Genomic DNA, 16,938 nt, shown 5'->3' on the forward strand with positions numbered 1-16,938 from the left:
TAAGCTGGAAAAGATCCTTATGTAGAAGTCAGGATGCACTCCAAAGAGCTTTCAGTCCTAATCAGACATGAGAGACCAAAAGTTGAGACAGTGATGTACTAGTTCTACTGAGAAGGCCACAGTAATGGCAGCATTAAGACCCTCAGTTTCTGCTGGTGTCTTTGCCACTGATGATGCTTTGAATTCTTAGTGTCCTCAGCTGTCACTGGGTCTTCTGTCACATCTTGCTTTACAGCAGCTTGAGCCCTGGCTGAATTTGTTAGAAGCAAACTTTGTTTCCTTCTTTAGAAAGCAGTTGACAATACCAGAGCAGTTCTCTTGTGTTTGGGTAGCATACGATATTTTGTACGAAGTATCATATACATATATATTTTTTCCTCATCTAAACTTTTAATGTCTCCGCTGCCAATAGTTTTTTAGCAGATGCATGCTAATACTTGTTCATATATGTATTATATATATATATATATATATATATACACTCCCTTGCTTGAAGAATCACTAAATATTTTTTTTAAAGAGCAGGGTTTTTTTTTCTAAATATGGAAACCACATTTAAGTGTGTATTTTTGCTGTTTCTTTTATAACAGTGTTGAGACTGTATTACTCTCAAATCTTTTTGTATCAGAAACAAGATGCTTGGAGCAGGCAGAGTAGATGCACTTAAACAAGCACCTGCTGCCAAGCTTGAGTACCTGTGTACATGTCCTCAGTACATGTAGAAGTACAGCTTGAGGAACACAGTATAGTCAGCTGTTAGAAGTTAGAACGCTGTCCCCAAGGCTTTGTTACACCAAACTAGGTCTGGATTTGTCCCAGTGAAGTCTTTGGCATTACACAGATTTTTATGCTATTTGTCCATTAAGCTTTACACTGAAGAACAGTTCTTCCTCTTTGAGGGACTTTCATAGCTGCTGGTTCCTGGTGGATTTTGGTTTGCGTTGTGGATTTGTCAGAGGCTTGTTTGTAAACCCTCTGTCAACAAGTATTTAATTGAACAGTCATCAAAATTAGAACCTTTGCTTTGGCGAAATGGCCTCATTTCTTCATTGCTCTATTGAATCAGGTCTATTATTACACCCCCTTATACAGGTATAATGCTTTGGCCTGGTACTGTTTGGTTCCAACAGGTAGTAGCATAACAGAAGCATTCCTTGGTTGTATCTGCTGTATGCTTGGGCATGACATCAGGGCTTCAGCCTGATGCTTCCTTGTCAAAACCAGTGACTTTATCAGCAGAGCTGTATGTCTTCAGTTCTGCCTTCTCCCTTCTCTGATGATTGATGTCTATGCCCAATGTGCTGGTCAGAGAATGATTCATGGGAGCAATGCACCAGAACAGAAGACGTGGCAGGTTAGAGGAGAGGGGGTTGATCATTTTTAGGACTTCGTTCTCCTCCCTTCTAGAAGCAACAGCTGATTGCTCTCTTTAGGCAAGCTTTTGGTCCACAACAGAACTGCTCCAAGTAAGGTTGTATGTAATAAGCTGCCAGTCTTGCATTGTTCTAAATAGCCTTGTCATTATCTCTTCGGTTTAATGTCTATGAGAAGGTCTGAAATTTTGATCCTATTCTGTATGCCCCATCCCACTGCCACTCCCCATCTTGATCCCTGAAGACAGTTTCACTTTTGCTTAGAGGATGTTCAGAGGAGAGAGAACTACTGCTGCTACTTCCAACTTCGGTATTGGACCTTGGAGTTAAAATCATCCTTTTGGAAATACGGTAAATTGAACTGAGGGGGGAAAAGCTATCCCTGAAGCAGTACACTGTAAGAGCTGGTGTGGTGGAATATTTGTGTAATTGCCTCGTCAAGAGGTCCGTAAATGACCTGCTCTATCTCCACCGTGTGGCAGAAGGAGGTTATTGCTATTTCTGCCATTCTGTCTCCTATAAATCGCTTTTTTTCTCTTCAGCTTTGGAGTCCAGCTGAGGAGTCAGTCACTGTGGGACACAGGGAGGGGGATGTTGTTTCTTTTGATCATCTGTTATGCTAACTTCTCACTGTCCTTGAGTGGCTCTGCAGGTCCCAGAGGAGGCGGGAGGATGCACAGCAGCGAGGGTTCTCTGTGCAGCTCAAGTTGGATGCACTTTTTTATATAAAAGCAGGCAGTGACAGACAGTAGCCATGGGGGAACTTGCATTTGTTCCAGTTCTGCCTCTTCCAGCACCCAGTACAGTAATGCTTGATGTCAGGGATACTTACTGCAGGGTGGGAGGAAAATGAAATCAAGGCAGCTATAAAGGAAGCGGTTCTTTAGGAATAGTGCAGTTCAACTAGGTGGCTGTGCTCACTGGGCATGCTTTACCTGAAACCTTACATAGAAGGCAGTGCTTTTACTTGACCAGAACATTCCTAAATCAAGTATCTTCAGTAGACAAATCATGATCTACCCAAGGAAACTTTCACAGCAATGTGCTTACTTTGCTTAAAAAGACATTATTTTTTCTTCATAATTTCAGTGGGAAGAAAAGGAGCTCTGCTTTTCTTAACAAATCTATTTGACTAACCCAGCACATTTTCATCTTTGAGCACCTAAACCTGCCCTGCCTGACAAAGTACAGTCACTGTAAAGCCTTATACATAATAGTTATGCCTTTGGTGTTTCTCTTCTGGCTTCTGACAACATAACCCTCCTTGTACTGCTGTGCTGAGTGTTGTGCCTAGTCAGAGGCAGGCGGTTTTGTCCCTTAGCCCTGAAAGAGCTGGAACTTGCTTCATAAATGTGGCACTGTACTGTATTTCTGTGTGTTGGGGCAAAAAAAAGTAAGTGTGTGTATGTGCATATATTTATAGAGATGTGTGTATACACATGCATACAAGTCTGGAAATCCAGGATGTGAGATCAGATCAGGTCAAGCTCATGCCCTCCACAGTAAAGCTAACAGACAGATATTCCTCAGCATCATCTGTGCCAAAGCTCTGTTTGCTATTGAAGTCCAAGTTCTGTCAAAATTCTGTGACTAAATGCATATTACTACAAATAATGCCTACCATAGCATTTCATCGGGAAAGGATCATCTGATATTTTAAGGTGTACATTTTTTAAGAAACATCTTTCCCAGCTCTCTATTACTTGGGAAAACACTTCCCCAGTCAAAGCGGATTGTGTGCCTTTGGAATCTTTATCAGACTGAAAACAAAGATTAATCTTTCGAAGCCTCACCCCCCCAAAAGTCACTTGCCTCAGATCTCATGTGTGCAGCACGGATACCGAAAGAGAGAATGAGGAGAGGTGACCTGTCCCTGCCCAAGCAGCAGAACTAAGAGCTGAGAAGCACCTTGAGGTTGCATGTGTGTGTCTGTTAATTACTTTACTCTGCTCCATGATCCTGCCGGGCACTGAAGTGAGACTGACCGGCCTGTAGTTCCCTGGGTCTTCCTTTGTTTCCCTTTTTAAAAATGGAGGTTACATTTCCCCCTTTCCACTAAGCAGGAGCTTTCCTGCATTTCTCAAATATGGTAATGGCTTGGCAACTTCATCCACCAGTTCCCTCAAGACCTGCAGATGCACCTCGGCACGTCCCATGGACTTGTGCACTTTCAGGTTCCTTAAATGATTTCAAACCTTATGTTTTCCTGCAGTGGATAGTTCTGCATTCTTCCAGTAACTGCCTTTGCCTTATGTGGCTTGGGCAGTATGGCTGGAGCTCTTGTTGGTGAAGACTGAGGCTAAAAACTCATTGAGTACCTTGGCCTTCTCTATGTCTACAAGCAGCTGAGCAGCAACTTCTGTTTTGAACTGAGTGATGCTGGAGAATCCGTACATGCCTTACAGGAGTGTTCAAAACTGGTATGATACTGTGGTTTCTAAAAAAACCCAACAAACACCACAAATAAAGAAAAAAAAACCAAACTTATTTTTTCCTGTGACTTTTGAAATCAAGTTTAAATAAGCCGTTGATTTCCTGTATTCATTTGGAAAGCCCCTTCTCAGCTGTAATGTCAGAAAATAAATGTTCTTGCCAGGTGTGGGCAGTTGACCAAACCCAGAGACATGTAATATCTGTGCATTTTAGATTTGAAAACTTTGAAGACTTGCTTCCAAGTGGCATTTACAGAGCCAGTACCTGGATAGTTCTGAAAACAAAAACCACCCCCCAAACATTTTTGACCTGTGCAGTGCCTTTCCTCCCCGCTGCTTTGGCCTATTCCACATCCAGCCGAGGGATACTTGGAGGCCAATTAATTTTTGCAGCAGGATTTTGAAAGCTTGCTAATGAAAAAGGCATCCATAGTATGACACAGATAACCGCAACTGCAGTAGGTGGGACTTCAGCAGGACTTAAACTGAAGGGGCTGACAGGTGCTGGGGAGATTCAGGCTAGCATGTGCCTTTGGTATTGGGCTGGTTTTTAATCTCTTTCTTCCTCTTCTTCTCTTGGAGGCTCGTCAGATAAGACCCATTGTGGAAGGGTTTTGAGAGGCAGGTGAGAACTTTATGCTTCAAGGTATAAGCCAAGCTTATAGTTGGTAGGGGCTAGGAAGAAAATGTTCTTCTGTCACGTAGACTTTCTGGCACCTCTTTCTGAAGCAGCTATTACTTGCTTCTGAGAAAGATGGTACACAGGACAAATGGGCCCTTGGTCCAATTCCGTGTGTTAGTTTGTCATCTGTATATGTCCTCTAAAGCAAAGCGTTCAGATTTCTTTCTAGGATATAACTCATATTCTTTACCCCAAGGAAATGTGTTTATAGAAACAGTTCTTGGGTTTTGTGGATACATTCTTCCTCTGCAGATCACAGTTATGCTATCTGGGCAAGGGGTAATGGCTTGAAACTTAAAAAGGTTAGATGTAGATTAGATATAAGAAAGAAATTCTTCACTGTAAGGGTCTACTGTCCTGGGGTTCAGTGCTGAGTGCACCCTGGAAAAGGTGCGTAGGAGAGATCTTTAACACCGTGAATATCCCTTTCCTAAAATTCCTGGAATTGTCCATCCTCCCCAGTCCTGTGTTGTGTGCTACTGCATATTGATCATCTGCCCCAGGACAGATACAGGTGCCCTCAGCAGTATGTTGGAGCTACAGAAGCTGAAATGTAGCAGCTTTTTTGGGGTGGTGATGGGCAGGAAAAGGGAAAGTATATGATTATTTTTATGTTATAGCAAATGAATACTTGTGGAGACAAAGTGTTTGATCTGATAACAGAAGTTAATTTCAAAGAATCAAGGTTATTTTATGTCAATTTTTTTCTTTGCCCTATATAAGATGCATTGAATTATTTCATGCTATCTCCCTCTATTCAAATTAATCTGTCTTATATATATTGTTCCTCAAATTAGAATAATTCTTTAATCAGCTGTTATGCATGCCATAGTAGACTAGAATAGGAAAGCTATTCCTGGCTTACTGACTATGCATGTATTTTATTTGTTATTGTAATTTAAAAGTAAAATCAGAAATATTGATTTCTACTTGACTGGAGAGATGATTTAGTTTGAATATCAGACTGATCTTAATCAGGTGAGAATTAATTGAGTTGGAGGTATTAGATATTCAGTGATGTTAACTGAACCATGAGCAATCTACAGAGAAGCTTTCTTTTGTACTGTGTTAGAAATATCAAATAGCTCTCACTCTACAATGTAAAACAAGCTTTTCATGTGCACCCTACTACTTCCTCTGGCTCATTAAATTCACCAGTGATCTGTTCTGTGCATACTGAGTAACTGCGAAGTAACAAGCTAGTAAATCACAATTTAATACCAAAATAAAAAGAGGAACAACTTCACCATTGAATATTGCTCATAATGTTCTGTATCACTTTAATATTTATATACATCTAACACATGTAGATCTAAAAATCTTGTACTTGCTTACATTTTAAGGAGAACTGTTTCCTCCTCCTTCCACCATCACCCCCCCCAAGTCCCCAGTGTTACTGGGGCATCTTTTCTCCACCAAATGGCAGAGCTCAAGGAATTACCTAAATGTTGGACAGAACTATTTCCCTTTCTGTTTAAAAGCAAAAAGCCACCTCAGGAATAGAGCACAAGCCTGGTCCGGATCACGATACAAGCTTTTTTTTTTATTTTAAGAGTGTGATAGCAGTATCATAAGTGTTGAGAAAATATAAATGGTGAGATAACACCTCTGTAGGACTTTCTCTTAAGTAGTAAAATTGTAAAGTCTTTAAATAAACTGGAGCCAGACCTGAGAGGATCAATTTATCTTGATAATGGGGAATATTTCATTTGTTTTGTGTACAAGAACATCTGCAAAATAGATACATAGTTATGATTGGTAAAGCTACAGTTCTAATATTATAATTGCACAGCACTTTGTGACAGGAATCAGTATGAAACTGCCAAGTATTGTTGTAATCTGAACCTGTAAAAAATGAACTTCAGAAATAGTCTTTGTACTGCCTACAGTTCATACACTGAAAAGAATAACAAGGACCCCTTGGCACTGTTCTATCAACACAGTTCCTGTGCAGCTGGTTGTCAGTACCAAACACTTTCGTTCTTCTCTTGCTTTGCACAAGGAGAGACCTTTGTGTTTGCAGAAAGAGATAGTGAAGTATCTTTTAAGTATTTAAAGATTAGTTTTAAAAATCCCCTACAAACACAATCTGAGACCAACCTACCTCTGCTTGGGGTGGAGGGAGGTTGTAGGCTGTGTAGTGTTTTAAATATGGTGCCTTGGTTTTGTTGTCCACTGTTTGTAGGTTTCAGATACTGAGGTTAGGAGTGTTAAATTTAACCTTGTCTTCTTTAGTGGCTTGGAAGAAAATCATTATCTTTATGCAGCAGAGATGTGGCTCTGTGTTATGCCAGATGTTGGTTTGTCCCTTTGAGTCAAAGCCCTACAAGTTTTTATTTTCATCATATAAGAACAAATACTTCTCAAACCTCTGACTATGTTCTGAGATGAAAACGAGTAGTACCGTGGCTTTTTATATTCTTGTCTTTAAATTAAGAAGTGTTATGTACCAGGTCATCTGTTGGTGGACACCCTCCATACCATGCAACTTTGCTGTAACTAACTTTCTAGTAATGTATTTGATCTTGTAAAAATTGATAATCAACACTTCAGTGTGCTGATTACTGCACGTCTCTCTGACTGCTTGCATAGGCAGGGGAAATCAACTGTCGAGTCTTCATTCTGAGATAAATGAACTGCTGCCCAGTTTCACTTCAGTTTCCATCTGCTTCCCATATTGTCCTGTAGTAAAGTCATAAAACAGAGTTGAGGGAAAAGGCTATTAAAAACCCTAAAGAAAAACATCCTTCTTAGATATTGATTATATTTCAGCAGAGATTTATGTAAAGATCTTGGTGAACAGTTCTTTACTGTGTCAACCTTCTAGCTAATTATCAAAGAAGCTCTAATAAGAGAATACTCTGTAACTTAAAGCAATTCTTAATCAACCATCAAACATACTAATTAATAATCTGACATTCAAAAATAATTCTTGATACCTCCAACATGATTTCTGTAATTCTGTATCTGAACAAAATTATACAAAATCTCTGAATAGGATTTTTATAAAAAATAATGATGCATTTCCAGACAGTGTCAGAAATAATTTTAGAAGGCTTTTAAAAGCTCTTTCTTCCCTTTTAAAGGCTCTGTGACCCTGCATGTGCCAGGATCTATAAAAGCAGCTGAGTTTCTCCATGTTCTCCATGTCCTGCTTTCTCAAGGACGTAAGTTGAGATGGAGAGACCCAGTGAAATACAGGTTTTGCATCCTGGGCCATTGGGGATCTAGAGGTGCCAAGGACCAAAGTCCCAGAGCTGCTCAGGGCCTGAGGTGCTCCCTGCTGAAGAGTCAGTCCGTGGAGGGGTCACTTGTCACTGACCTCAGCCACAAAGCTGTCACTGTCCCTGAAAATCATAGGAGCAAAGTGGTCTTCCCTCCGTAGAAAAATCACTTACATATTATGTGAAAACTGGCAAAGCTGAACTGCTCTGTGTTCAAATACGGTTGTTCAGCTTCTGTTCAGTTGAAAACAGACCTTGGTCTTGGCAAAGATACTGTCTGGCCATACGTACTTGCTTGATTTAGAGAAGGTACTAAATAGCTAGCTTGCTTCAGCAGGTAGAATCTCTCTGTGTGGCTGTAATGCTGTGAAAATAAGGAGACTTAAAATGGTCAGCAACTGTGCCCAAAACTTTGGGATTTGCCTTGCAGCAGACGCACAAAGCTTTGAGAGAGAGAGAGAGGAATAAGATGAAACCTGGCCTCGAATCAGCAATGAACTGGTCAGTGAACTATTTCTGAGCTGCAGCCTTGAGAAGAGCCCTTTGCTCAGTGTGCATCCCCTTAAACACAGCCTGTGGTGTGGCGAGGAGCCTGTGGGGCTAACCTGTGTCAGATAGGATGTCACGAGAGAGGGGTCCGTGGCCAGTTTCCGTGGTAACTGGTAGGCACCTGCAGCTTGCTGACGCAGTACTGGATCTGGCCCTATCTGTGCACAGAGCACTCAGTGATGGACATATGTGGCTGTCCTGGCAAAGCCTCATCAGGGTTCATTTTGTGAAGGATGAGCTTTTTTTTTTTCCCTTTCTGACAAGGCGTTTTCGCTTGTGTTGAGCTCTGTCTCTCCTTTTATTCAGCTTTTATTTGTAAATAGTGGGGATAACTTTGATCGTTTGTTTGAAACATTTCTTTCTGCAGTGAGTTTGCAGACTGGCCTAAATTTATGTCTGATTTCACTGATGCCTAAGGTTTTGTTTCAGTAGCTTGCTGCTTGCAAGGAGAAAGCAGACATGGTCTTGTATAGTCATGGAAAGCCATTTGCTAAAGATTAGAGGATGTAGAAGATTTCTAGAAGATGCATTGTGCCCTGAAAGAGCAGCTACTCTCTGTATCATGTTGTGGTGTATCATGAAGGAGGTCGGTTTGAGTGTTTGAGGGTTCCTGAGTGTTCCAACCACTGCTCAGAGCTGCTGAAGTGTTAAACTACAGTGGGGTTGTATCATATCCTCTGTATCTGCTCTGTTTGTGGTGTCTTGCTGTGTACCCTAAAGCTTTGTGCAGGTACTGCTTGAGTGAGAAATGAGTGGTGATTGTAAAGATTACAGAGATGGAGATTAATTCTTGGTTTGAGATTGTATCTGGAACTATTGTGCACTTTTTGTGAGATTGTTCTCCAAACCAGTAGTTCTAACACTCTTTGTGCTGCTTAGCAGTGAGATGTTTTTCATGAAAGGGTTGTGAGGCAAGACAGAACCTAATTAAAAACAAACCAGCATTCTCCAGAATGTTTATGGTAAACATTTATAACTAAACCTGTTTTATACCCCACTCCTTACATAACTGCCAGAGAGATTTTAAAGTGCTGGAAGAGAGGAGAGCAGGATAATCAGGTTTTGTGTGCTCATATGAGGATGCCTAGTATCCTTTAACCTGCTCCTATTCTTCCTCTCTGTTGTTAAGTGTCAGTAAGGTTAAAGCTAGAGAGCTGGAAGCAGTTTTATCACTTCAGGGCAGTGCTTGGCCACATACTGCAAGCAGGGCCTCCTGAAGCCATGGGATGTTTGCAATTGCAGTTCGGGTTTTGTTCTCGGGAAATCGCGCCTTCAGCCAGTCAGACTGGTGAGCTAACGAGTGAGAGGGACCTCCTGCTGGCGTTTCTGACTTCACAGCATCCTGAAGGGATGATTAGTACAAACCAGCACAGCACTTAAACAAGTGCCTGTAGAGAACAGAAATCAAACTGGTCACTATGCAAACCATGAGCGTTTAAAGGCTTCTGAGGTTTTCCCCAGGGAAAACGAAGGACATTTTGAGAAATGTGATCAGAGGTATGATTTTTTTTTTTTTTTAAAGATGCTGATGTAGGGACATTCAATGTCAACAGTCCAGGAAAGAACAGAAGAAATGTCAGATTCACCTTTAAAAGCCAAAGAAACATTTTGATAACCTGATAACACATTTCTTGTATTGTTCAGAGTAAACTTCGGGTAGCCAGAAATATCCTCAAAGCGTGCATGTGGATTTGGATGACTTGAGGTCTAAAGCTAAAACACATACCAAACAAAATCCTGGAAACTAAGTGGGGTTGTTAATGCATACCTTTGAGCATAGGTCACAGTGTCTTCCCAACTGGTAATCAGCTGGTTAATTTAAACCCATTTTTTGCATACTTCAGTTGTACATTTTCAGGTAGCACACAGTGGTGTTAGGTGACGTGCTGTGTTGAAGCACGTTTTAAGTGTTCCTAAGTAATGTTTGAGGTAGGTAAGACATCAGTTCTTTGCAGAGTTTTGCAAATATGTAACTTTGACTGCAGGACACTTAAAACTGTCATCAGCACTTTTAGCAAATGATACTTCCAGTTGTAAACTGTTTTAGCAAAATCCCAATACAGCCAAGGACAAGCAGGTGACCCTCCCCTAGGGGTTGTGTGAAGCTTCCTCCTTAGTGCGAGGAAGTGTGTGGATCACTTCCTCCTTAGTGTTTTAGGAGTAGCGTTCAGGATACAAGAAGGTGGATTTTTATATGGGAGAGTACACACGCAGGTGGAGTTCTTTACCAGTGTCATTTCCTAACTTGGTGGGTTTTGTTTTTCTTTTCTTTCCCTAGCATTTACTAAGTGCTGTCAAGAAACTGGTTTTCTGATGGTGGTGAAGTGTCGGCGGGAGAACACGGCACTGAAAGACTGTCTGGTTGGCTAGTAAGTACCTCATGAGGTTTTGTTCTCTTTTGTTGTTGCTGCCTGGCCTATACTGATCTAGAAATGAGTAGAAATCTTAAGTCTTCTCTGAAGGGTTATGTGGGATTAGTGACTTCAGTGTATTTTCTGAAGACTGTATCTTTGCTTCATTATAAACTGTGAAGGTCAGGGCCCTAACTGACAGAGTTGCATTGCCTTAATAAAGCTGCCCTATGGCTATAAAGCATCCTCTTGATTTAAATGGTGATGGGTATGGATTTCCTTGATTTAAATGCTGACAGACACAGATTCTCAGCCCAGATGACACACAGCACTGTGCTGACTGTGCTGTGTTACCTGTGTGGGATAAGTTTGTTTGGATTTTGCTTCTTGAACAGTTCAGTTTAGTCACTGTCCTGAAAATGCCCTGCTGTTGTGAACAGCACTTGCAGCAGCAGCGGGGAAATTGTTACATACTAAAGAGGGCAACTTGATGATGTGATGGATTGAAACGTCTCTTTCCAGAGTCCTAATTTATCCCCAGTGCTGGGGAGGCTGGCATGTGGGATCCTTGAATTTCCCAGGGAGAGGGTGGGGGGAAAGAAAGGTCTTGGTTTGGGGTTTGGTGGAATGTGTGTCCTGCCCTGTTAAACCAGAGGTTAAGATTAAATGGCTTTGAACTACTGACAGGTATCCTCAAGTGTTTGGGAACTGATGAAGAAACTCAGGCAGCTAGGCAAGAGTTCAGGCCTGACTGCAGTGAGAACTTAAGAATTAATTCGGTTTTAATATCCGAAACAACAGCACCCAACCAAAATACCATTGAAAAAAAATGCTTACTGCTTGGATAACTCTACTTGAAAACAAAGCTGTGAGAAAAAAATGAATCGAGTTTAATGGTCAAGGAGCTACAAACAGCTACATGCTGTTCAAGATATACACTTGAACCTGTTCCCAGTAGTTGCTCAGGTGCATGACAAATGTCAGTGTTCTGCAGCAGACTGATGTGCTGCAGAAGGTAAATGCAAGTAATACATTACTTCCCTGAACTGAAATGCCAACTGTCTTCCCCTTTTTCTACCTTTCCTCTTCATGGCTTCACTGTAGAGGCTTAAAAAGGATTATGATGTCGTGAGAGAGAATGCAGTATCTCAGTATTTAGAGTTTACAAAGGTAACCTTAACGCCTAGGTGCGGTATTTTATCACTGCAGTTAGGCCAGTTTCCTTTGGGTGTGAGAGGAAGATCAGTTCCGAATGTTATTCATACAGTATCTGTTCCATATTCCAAGATGAAAACCAGCATTATGTATTTGTCTTGTAGCTATTCTGATCCATTATTCTATGAAGAATGCAAAACAGAGTATTTGAAGCAGAGAGAAGAATACAGAGCAACTGGAATTAAGAAAAAAAGGCAGAAGGTCACTTCAAATGTGTAGTTAAAACTAAAAAATTAACTTTTCAAATTTTAGATCCAACTTTGATTTAAAAGGGACTTAGGTCATCTGTACCCTCTGTGTGGAATTTAACTGAAATACACAAAATGAGATGAATGGAGAATAAAGTGATCTTTGAGCTTAAAAGTCAATATTTTAATTCCCTGTAATGAAATCCTTAAGGCAAGCTGTCACAGCTTGCAGGGAACTTGCAGCACTCTGTTCATCTGCCTGGACTCGAGGCGTTGTTACTCGTTTACAAATGGCTGTTGGGAATTTGAAGCCTGTGTTTAGTTCTGTGTGGCCAGCTATGCTACAGCAAAACCTCAGGGTGAATAACTGAAGTTGTATTAACTGATCACTAATTGGGTATGCATTAAAATTGGTCTGTTTGTCATGTGAAACTGAGGGTGTATGAGAATGCTCTTACTAGAAGAGAAAGGTGGCAAATGCAGAAAAGCCTCTTGTACCAGTTTGATTCATCTTTTTCATGAAAATTGTGAACCATACAAGAACCTGACAGCACTTTTGCCTACACTGTGACTCATTTTTAAGACCACTGTGTCAGAAGAGCTGCCTGTCCTGTGCCTATGTGCAGCCCAGAATGACTGTTGTGACACTAGAGGGAAAAGTCTTCCTGACCTAAACCTTCCCCAGGAAGGGAGAAGGCAAATCACCAAGAGCAGCATCTTCCCCTGCTTTCCTATTTCACAATGAAGATGGATTGTTTAAGCTTCCACGCTTCAGGAGTGGGCAAGTGACCACATTTGCAAAATTATTATGGGTAAAGGTGAGTAAGCAACTAACCCAAGTGTGTAAGATGCAGGTTGCTTCTTGCAGAAACTAAATAGGGACTTAAAAATCCCTACAAATAGGGACTTGCATAACAAAGGATCTTCTTTATACTGGTACTTGAAGCTGCTGAATTGTAGAACTCTCAAATGCATAAATGGATTCACTAGAAATAGTCTCTAAAACTTTTTATTATATATATTATCAGCACTGATAAGCTCTGAAGTTGCATGTGCTGAATTATGGTGTCAGCCCTTTGTTTCTCTTTACCTACACTGTGTAAGGAAGAACTGGGTTATTGCAGCTTCTCCTGTGTGTACCGTGGCACACACAGAGCTGGACTTCGCTCCTGGCTCTGGGATCAGCTTCTCTGTAACAAACTCATGGCCTTAATGCAATGTTTCCTAGTGTCAAATTCCTCACTTCACACCTTTCACTTCCTTAATGTCTTGTGCCATATCCTGTATTTTAATTGCATTTACATCTTCTATTTAAAGTTCAAATGAAAGAATGAGTACTGTGAGATGACAAACTCATACTAGTAAATTGCTTTCAGTTTTGTTTTTGTCCTGGCTGCAACCTCTCCTTGCTACTGGGGTTAACAGGAACCAGCCCTAGATTCTAGTCAATGTAAGAAACATCAGTAGTAAGGTCTTACAACTGTAACAGTGATTTGACTCCCAGCAGTCTTGCAGGGTGTGTGTCTCAGATTGTGCAGCACAGGAGCACCTTTGTAGCGCTTCGGAGAACTGGGCAAGCACCCCAGACACCCATGGATTTCACTTCTGGACTCTTCCAGCATATTAAAGCTCTCTTCAAACTCCTGAGACAGGCCCCCTACAAATGCAAGACCTAAAAGGCAGGAGGAAAAAGGTGCCATATACTTATTTAAAAGGTTTGCCCAAATGAAAACTCAAGAGGAAAAATGAGTGGCAATTTGTAATGCACAGGGGTTTCAAAGCGGCGTGGTACTCCCTACAGCTGCGGTCTGAGATACCACAGACGATTAATGTCAGCTAGAAACCCCCTCTGCCTCGTATTTAGTACAGCCATACTCCCCCTCAAGTAATTCCTGTGATGTCTGTTTACTTTGCTGGTCCAAAAATGGTCAAATACAGTTGAAAAATAGGCGTTCCATCTAGTTAAAAGTCAGTAACAATGTCTGGTTATTTCTTTCATACTTCTCCCCTGTATCAAACATGTATACATGAACACTTGCATTTTCCCACTTTATTACTGTATCTTGATGCTTGAACCACATTGTCTCTTCCAGCTTAAGACATAATGAAAGGAATTGTGATGGACACTGACCTTAGTTCACATCACATTTACCACAGCAGATTTTTAACTGGTTCAAATGCAACTCAGCTGAAGTTAGGGTTTAGCTTTAGTGCCAGTAATAGAATATTTTTTTCCACTGTCCTATGTTGATACAATTGCAAGTAGCTCACTGCTCCACCTAAAGAAAGGGGCAAAAGCCCAACCCCTAAAAAATAACCTCAACAATACCAGAAAACAACCAAAGAAACCCAAACCACACATGCCTTTTGTATCCAAACTACACAAAGCGAGAGGGAAACATCTTACCACTCTGCGCCCAGTGTTCTTCCCAGAGCTGGGCTGAAGATCAGAAGAGAATGCAGGTGAGTCTTTTCACTCTTCCTTCACTAGGTCATAGCATCAGTACTAACACTCACGTCTGAGCACAGGAGTCTCAAAGTCTGCTGCAAGCTGACTTGGAAATAACATTAATCTGCTTCACATCACTAGTGTAGTTCATATTGTACTGATGTGGACCTTTGTTACATCACTTGGTGTTGTCTTACTGTAACTTAACTCCAACTGTGTGTATCACACTGCTTTCCTCTTTTTCCAGCTGTAAAAATTTGACGGCGCATCACAGCTAATTTTGGAGTTTGCTTTTTTTCAGTACTCTTAGTTCACAGAAACTCATCAGTTGTAAACCTGCAAAACCAGCAGGGACACTGAAAATGATGAGATTTTTTAAAACATTTTAAATGAATCGAACAGTGGAAGTTTACATACAAGTCATTGGGTTAGTCCAGCTCACCAAATACGTATTCGTCAGCTCACTGTATGCTCACTTAAACATGTAAAGCAACAATTCCCTCTTGCCCCCAAAGTTGTATTGGGTTTCTGTTAAATGGAATTTAACTGGTGGTGCTTTCTTAAATTAAGAATTGTCAGATCAGTGCAGGGAGAAGTTTTAAACTGTTTTGCATTCAAGTTAATGGATTGTGGGCATCATTTAATGTATTTGAGTTTGGTCTGTCCTTTATGTAATTTCATGGGTTTACATAACAAATGCACGTGTGCGCACAAACCACCAGAACTCCTTTACTACAGCTACTTCTGCATGTAATCTGCTGTCATTGTGATGAAAAGATTTCACTTCTGAAAATGAAAAGAGCCGTGTAAGCCACTAGTGGCTTGGGTTTTAATGACTTTTCCATCCTGAGTCAGAATTTGATTGTATGCTTCAGCCCAACAGATGCTTCAGCAGCCAGCTAGCTCCCAAGTGACCTCAAACCTGGGGACTTCCTTTTCAATTGTTACAGCTTGGCTACAGCAATGAGTGATTGGATTGGAAATGCTGCCTACACCAAGCTCACCATCAGCCTGCGCTCCTCGCTCCAGCAGCAGCACTTCTGAAGTCCCTTCTCAGCAAACATTGCTGCTCCCTCCTCCATCACAGGAAGCAGCACAGAAGATAAACCGAGTCAAAGGCAAAACAAATTCTCAGACACTGCACACAGAAGCTTAAAATTAAGTTTCCTTATCACACAGGCTGACCAGGAGACTTTAGACACAAGTAGTCAAACCAGAGGCACACGCTGTAGCTTAAGGTAACTGAAATCCTTCAACTTCCAATATCCAGCTTTTCCCAGAATAGATTGAAGCAGTCTACAGGGGATGTTTGGTTATTTTTTTTCCTGAATGGAAGAGGATGAACCTCAACTGTAATTGCTTGTATTTGGAATTACATTTATACACAATCAAGAAACTGAGTAAAAACTTTTGGGTCAGGTATGGAAAGGAGACTTGTAGTGAAACCAATTTCAAACAAAAATAAATTTATTTCAAATCTTACACAGTAGAATTCCTTCATTGCACAAATCTAAGTATTAATTAATCATGTTGATGGCTGTTGGATAATACATAATAAAACTCCTCTGTAATGTTGAGGTGGGGAACCCCAAAAGTAAGCTACATGAGAACTAGATACCTTAGAGCTTTATGCAGCCACATAAGAAATGGTTTCTGCTGCTTTGTTATTACACAGGTAGTTGGTTCTATCAGGTGAAGCCTAGTGACTTGGATTTGTTTTATGCATATTGGGTTTTGTTCTATTGCTTTCCAAGAGATTGTACTCCCCTGAGTCAGCTGTGTTCATTGGTCAGAATAAATTCCAGCATGACACCATTTCCATTAATCACAGACAAGCCAGTAGACGTGAGCAAGATAACAGAAAGATAAAAACAATATCTGGTGAATGAGAAACATGATTTATGTATGCTGCACACTAATATAGTAGAAGGTACCTAGAAGGCATTTTTTCACCTTTGAGAGACAAACTGAAAGAGAAGATGATGGGCTTCATATGAAGTACTTTGTTCACAGGGAAGAAAGCATCTGGAACCACACAGGCCATGTAGCACCTCAGTGACACTTTTACAGCCCATCATTACTATGGCTGTGCTGCAGTCGTAGCTTACCTGTGCATCTGCAGGCAATTTAAAGATAATTTGCTACTAAATAGCTGTGACATTAATTTTTATTACACTGATCTTAAGCTGGACCTGTGCGTTGAATACTTCACCCAGCCAACCACACATCTGTAAATAACACACTAAGTATGAAGTATCTTCCCGCCCAGTACAAGCTCAGCATCATGGATCTAATACAAACGCATTGAGCGGTCAGGACATTTCACTTCACCATGCTGTAATAAGCCAGATATGAAGCAGAACAGGTTTCTTTTTTAAAAAAAGGCATAAATTCTATTTGCCTAACAATAGCTCTTGGCCTCAGGAGGAGAAAAAGAACATCAGTATTTAGACACCCATAATGTCTAAGTAGGCA

The 16,938-nt window shown here is 40.9% G+C and overlaps 1 protein-coding gene across 1 annotated transcript in view; it reads left to right on the forward strand.

Moving 5' to 3' along the window:
- The window catches only part of CMC1 (C-X9-C motif containing 1), a 44,911-nt gene extending 28,966 nt beyond the window's left edge, over positions 1 to 15,945 (forward strand). The window contains exons 3-5 of the mRNA XM_062603546.1: positions 10,539 to 10,629; positions 11,931 to 12,832; positions 14,711 to 15,945. Coding sequence (XP_062459530.1) covers positions 10,539 to 10,629; positions 11,931 to 12,045 — 206 coding nt within the window. The 3' untranslated portion in view covers positions 12,046 to 12,832; positions 14,711 to 15,945. The remainder of the gene's footprint in view (positions 1 to 10,538; positions 10,630 to 11,930; positions 12,833 to 14,710) is intronic.
- The last annotated feature ends 993 nt before the right edge of the window (positions 15,946 to 16,938 follow it).

This window comes from Pezoporus occidentalis, unplaced genomic scaffold, assembly GCF_034315485.1.
Source record: "Pezoporus occidentalis ecotype Australia unplaced genomic scaffold, CSIRO_AGI_Poc_V1 ctg80, whole genome shotgun sequence".
NCBI lineage: Eukaryota > Metazoa > Chordata > Aves > Psittaciformes > Psittacidae > Pezoporus > Pezoporus occidentalis.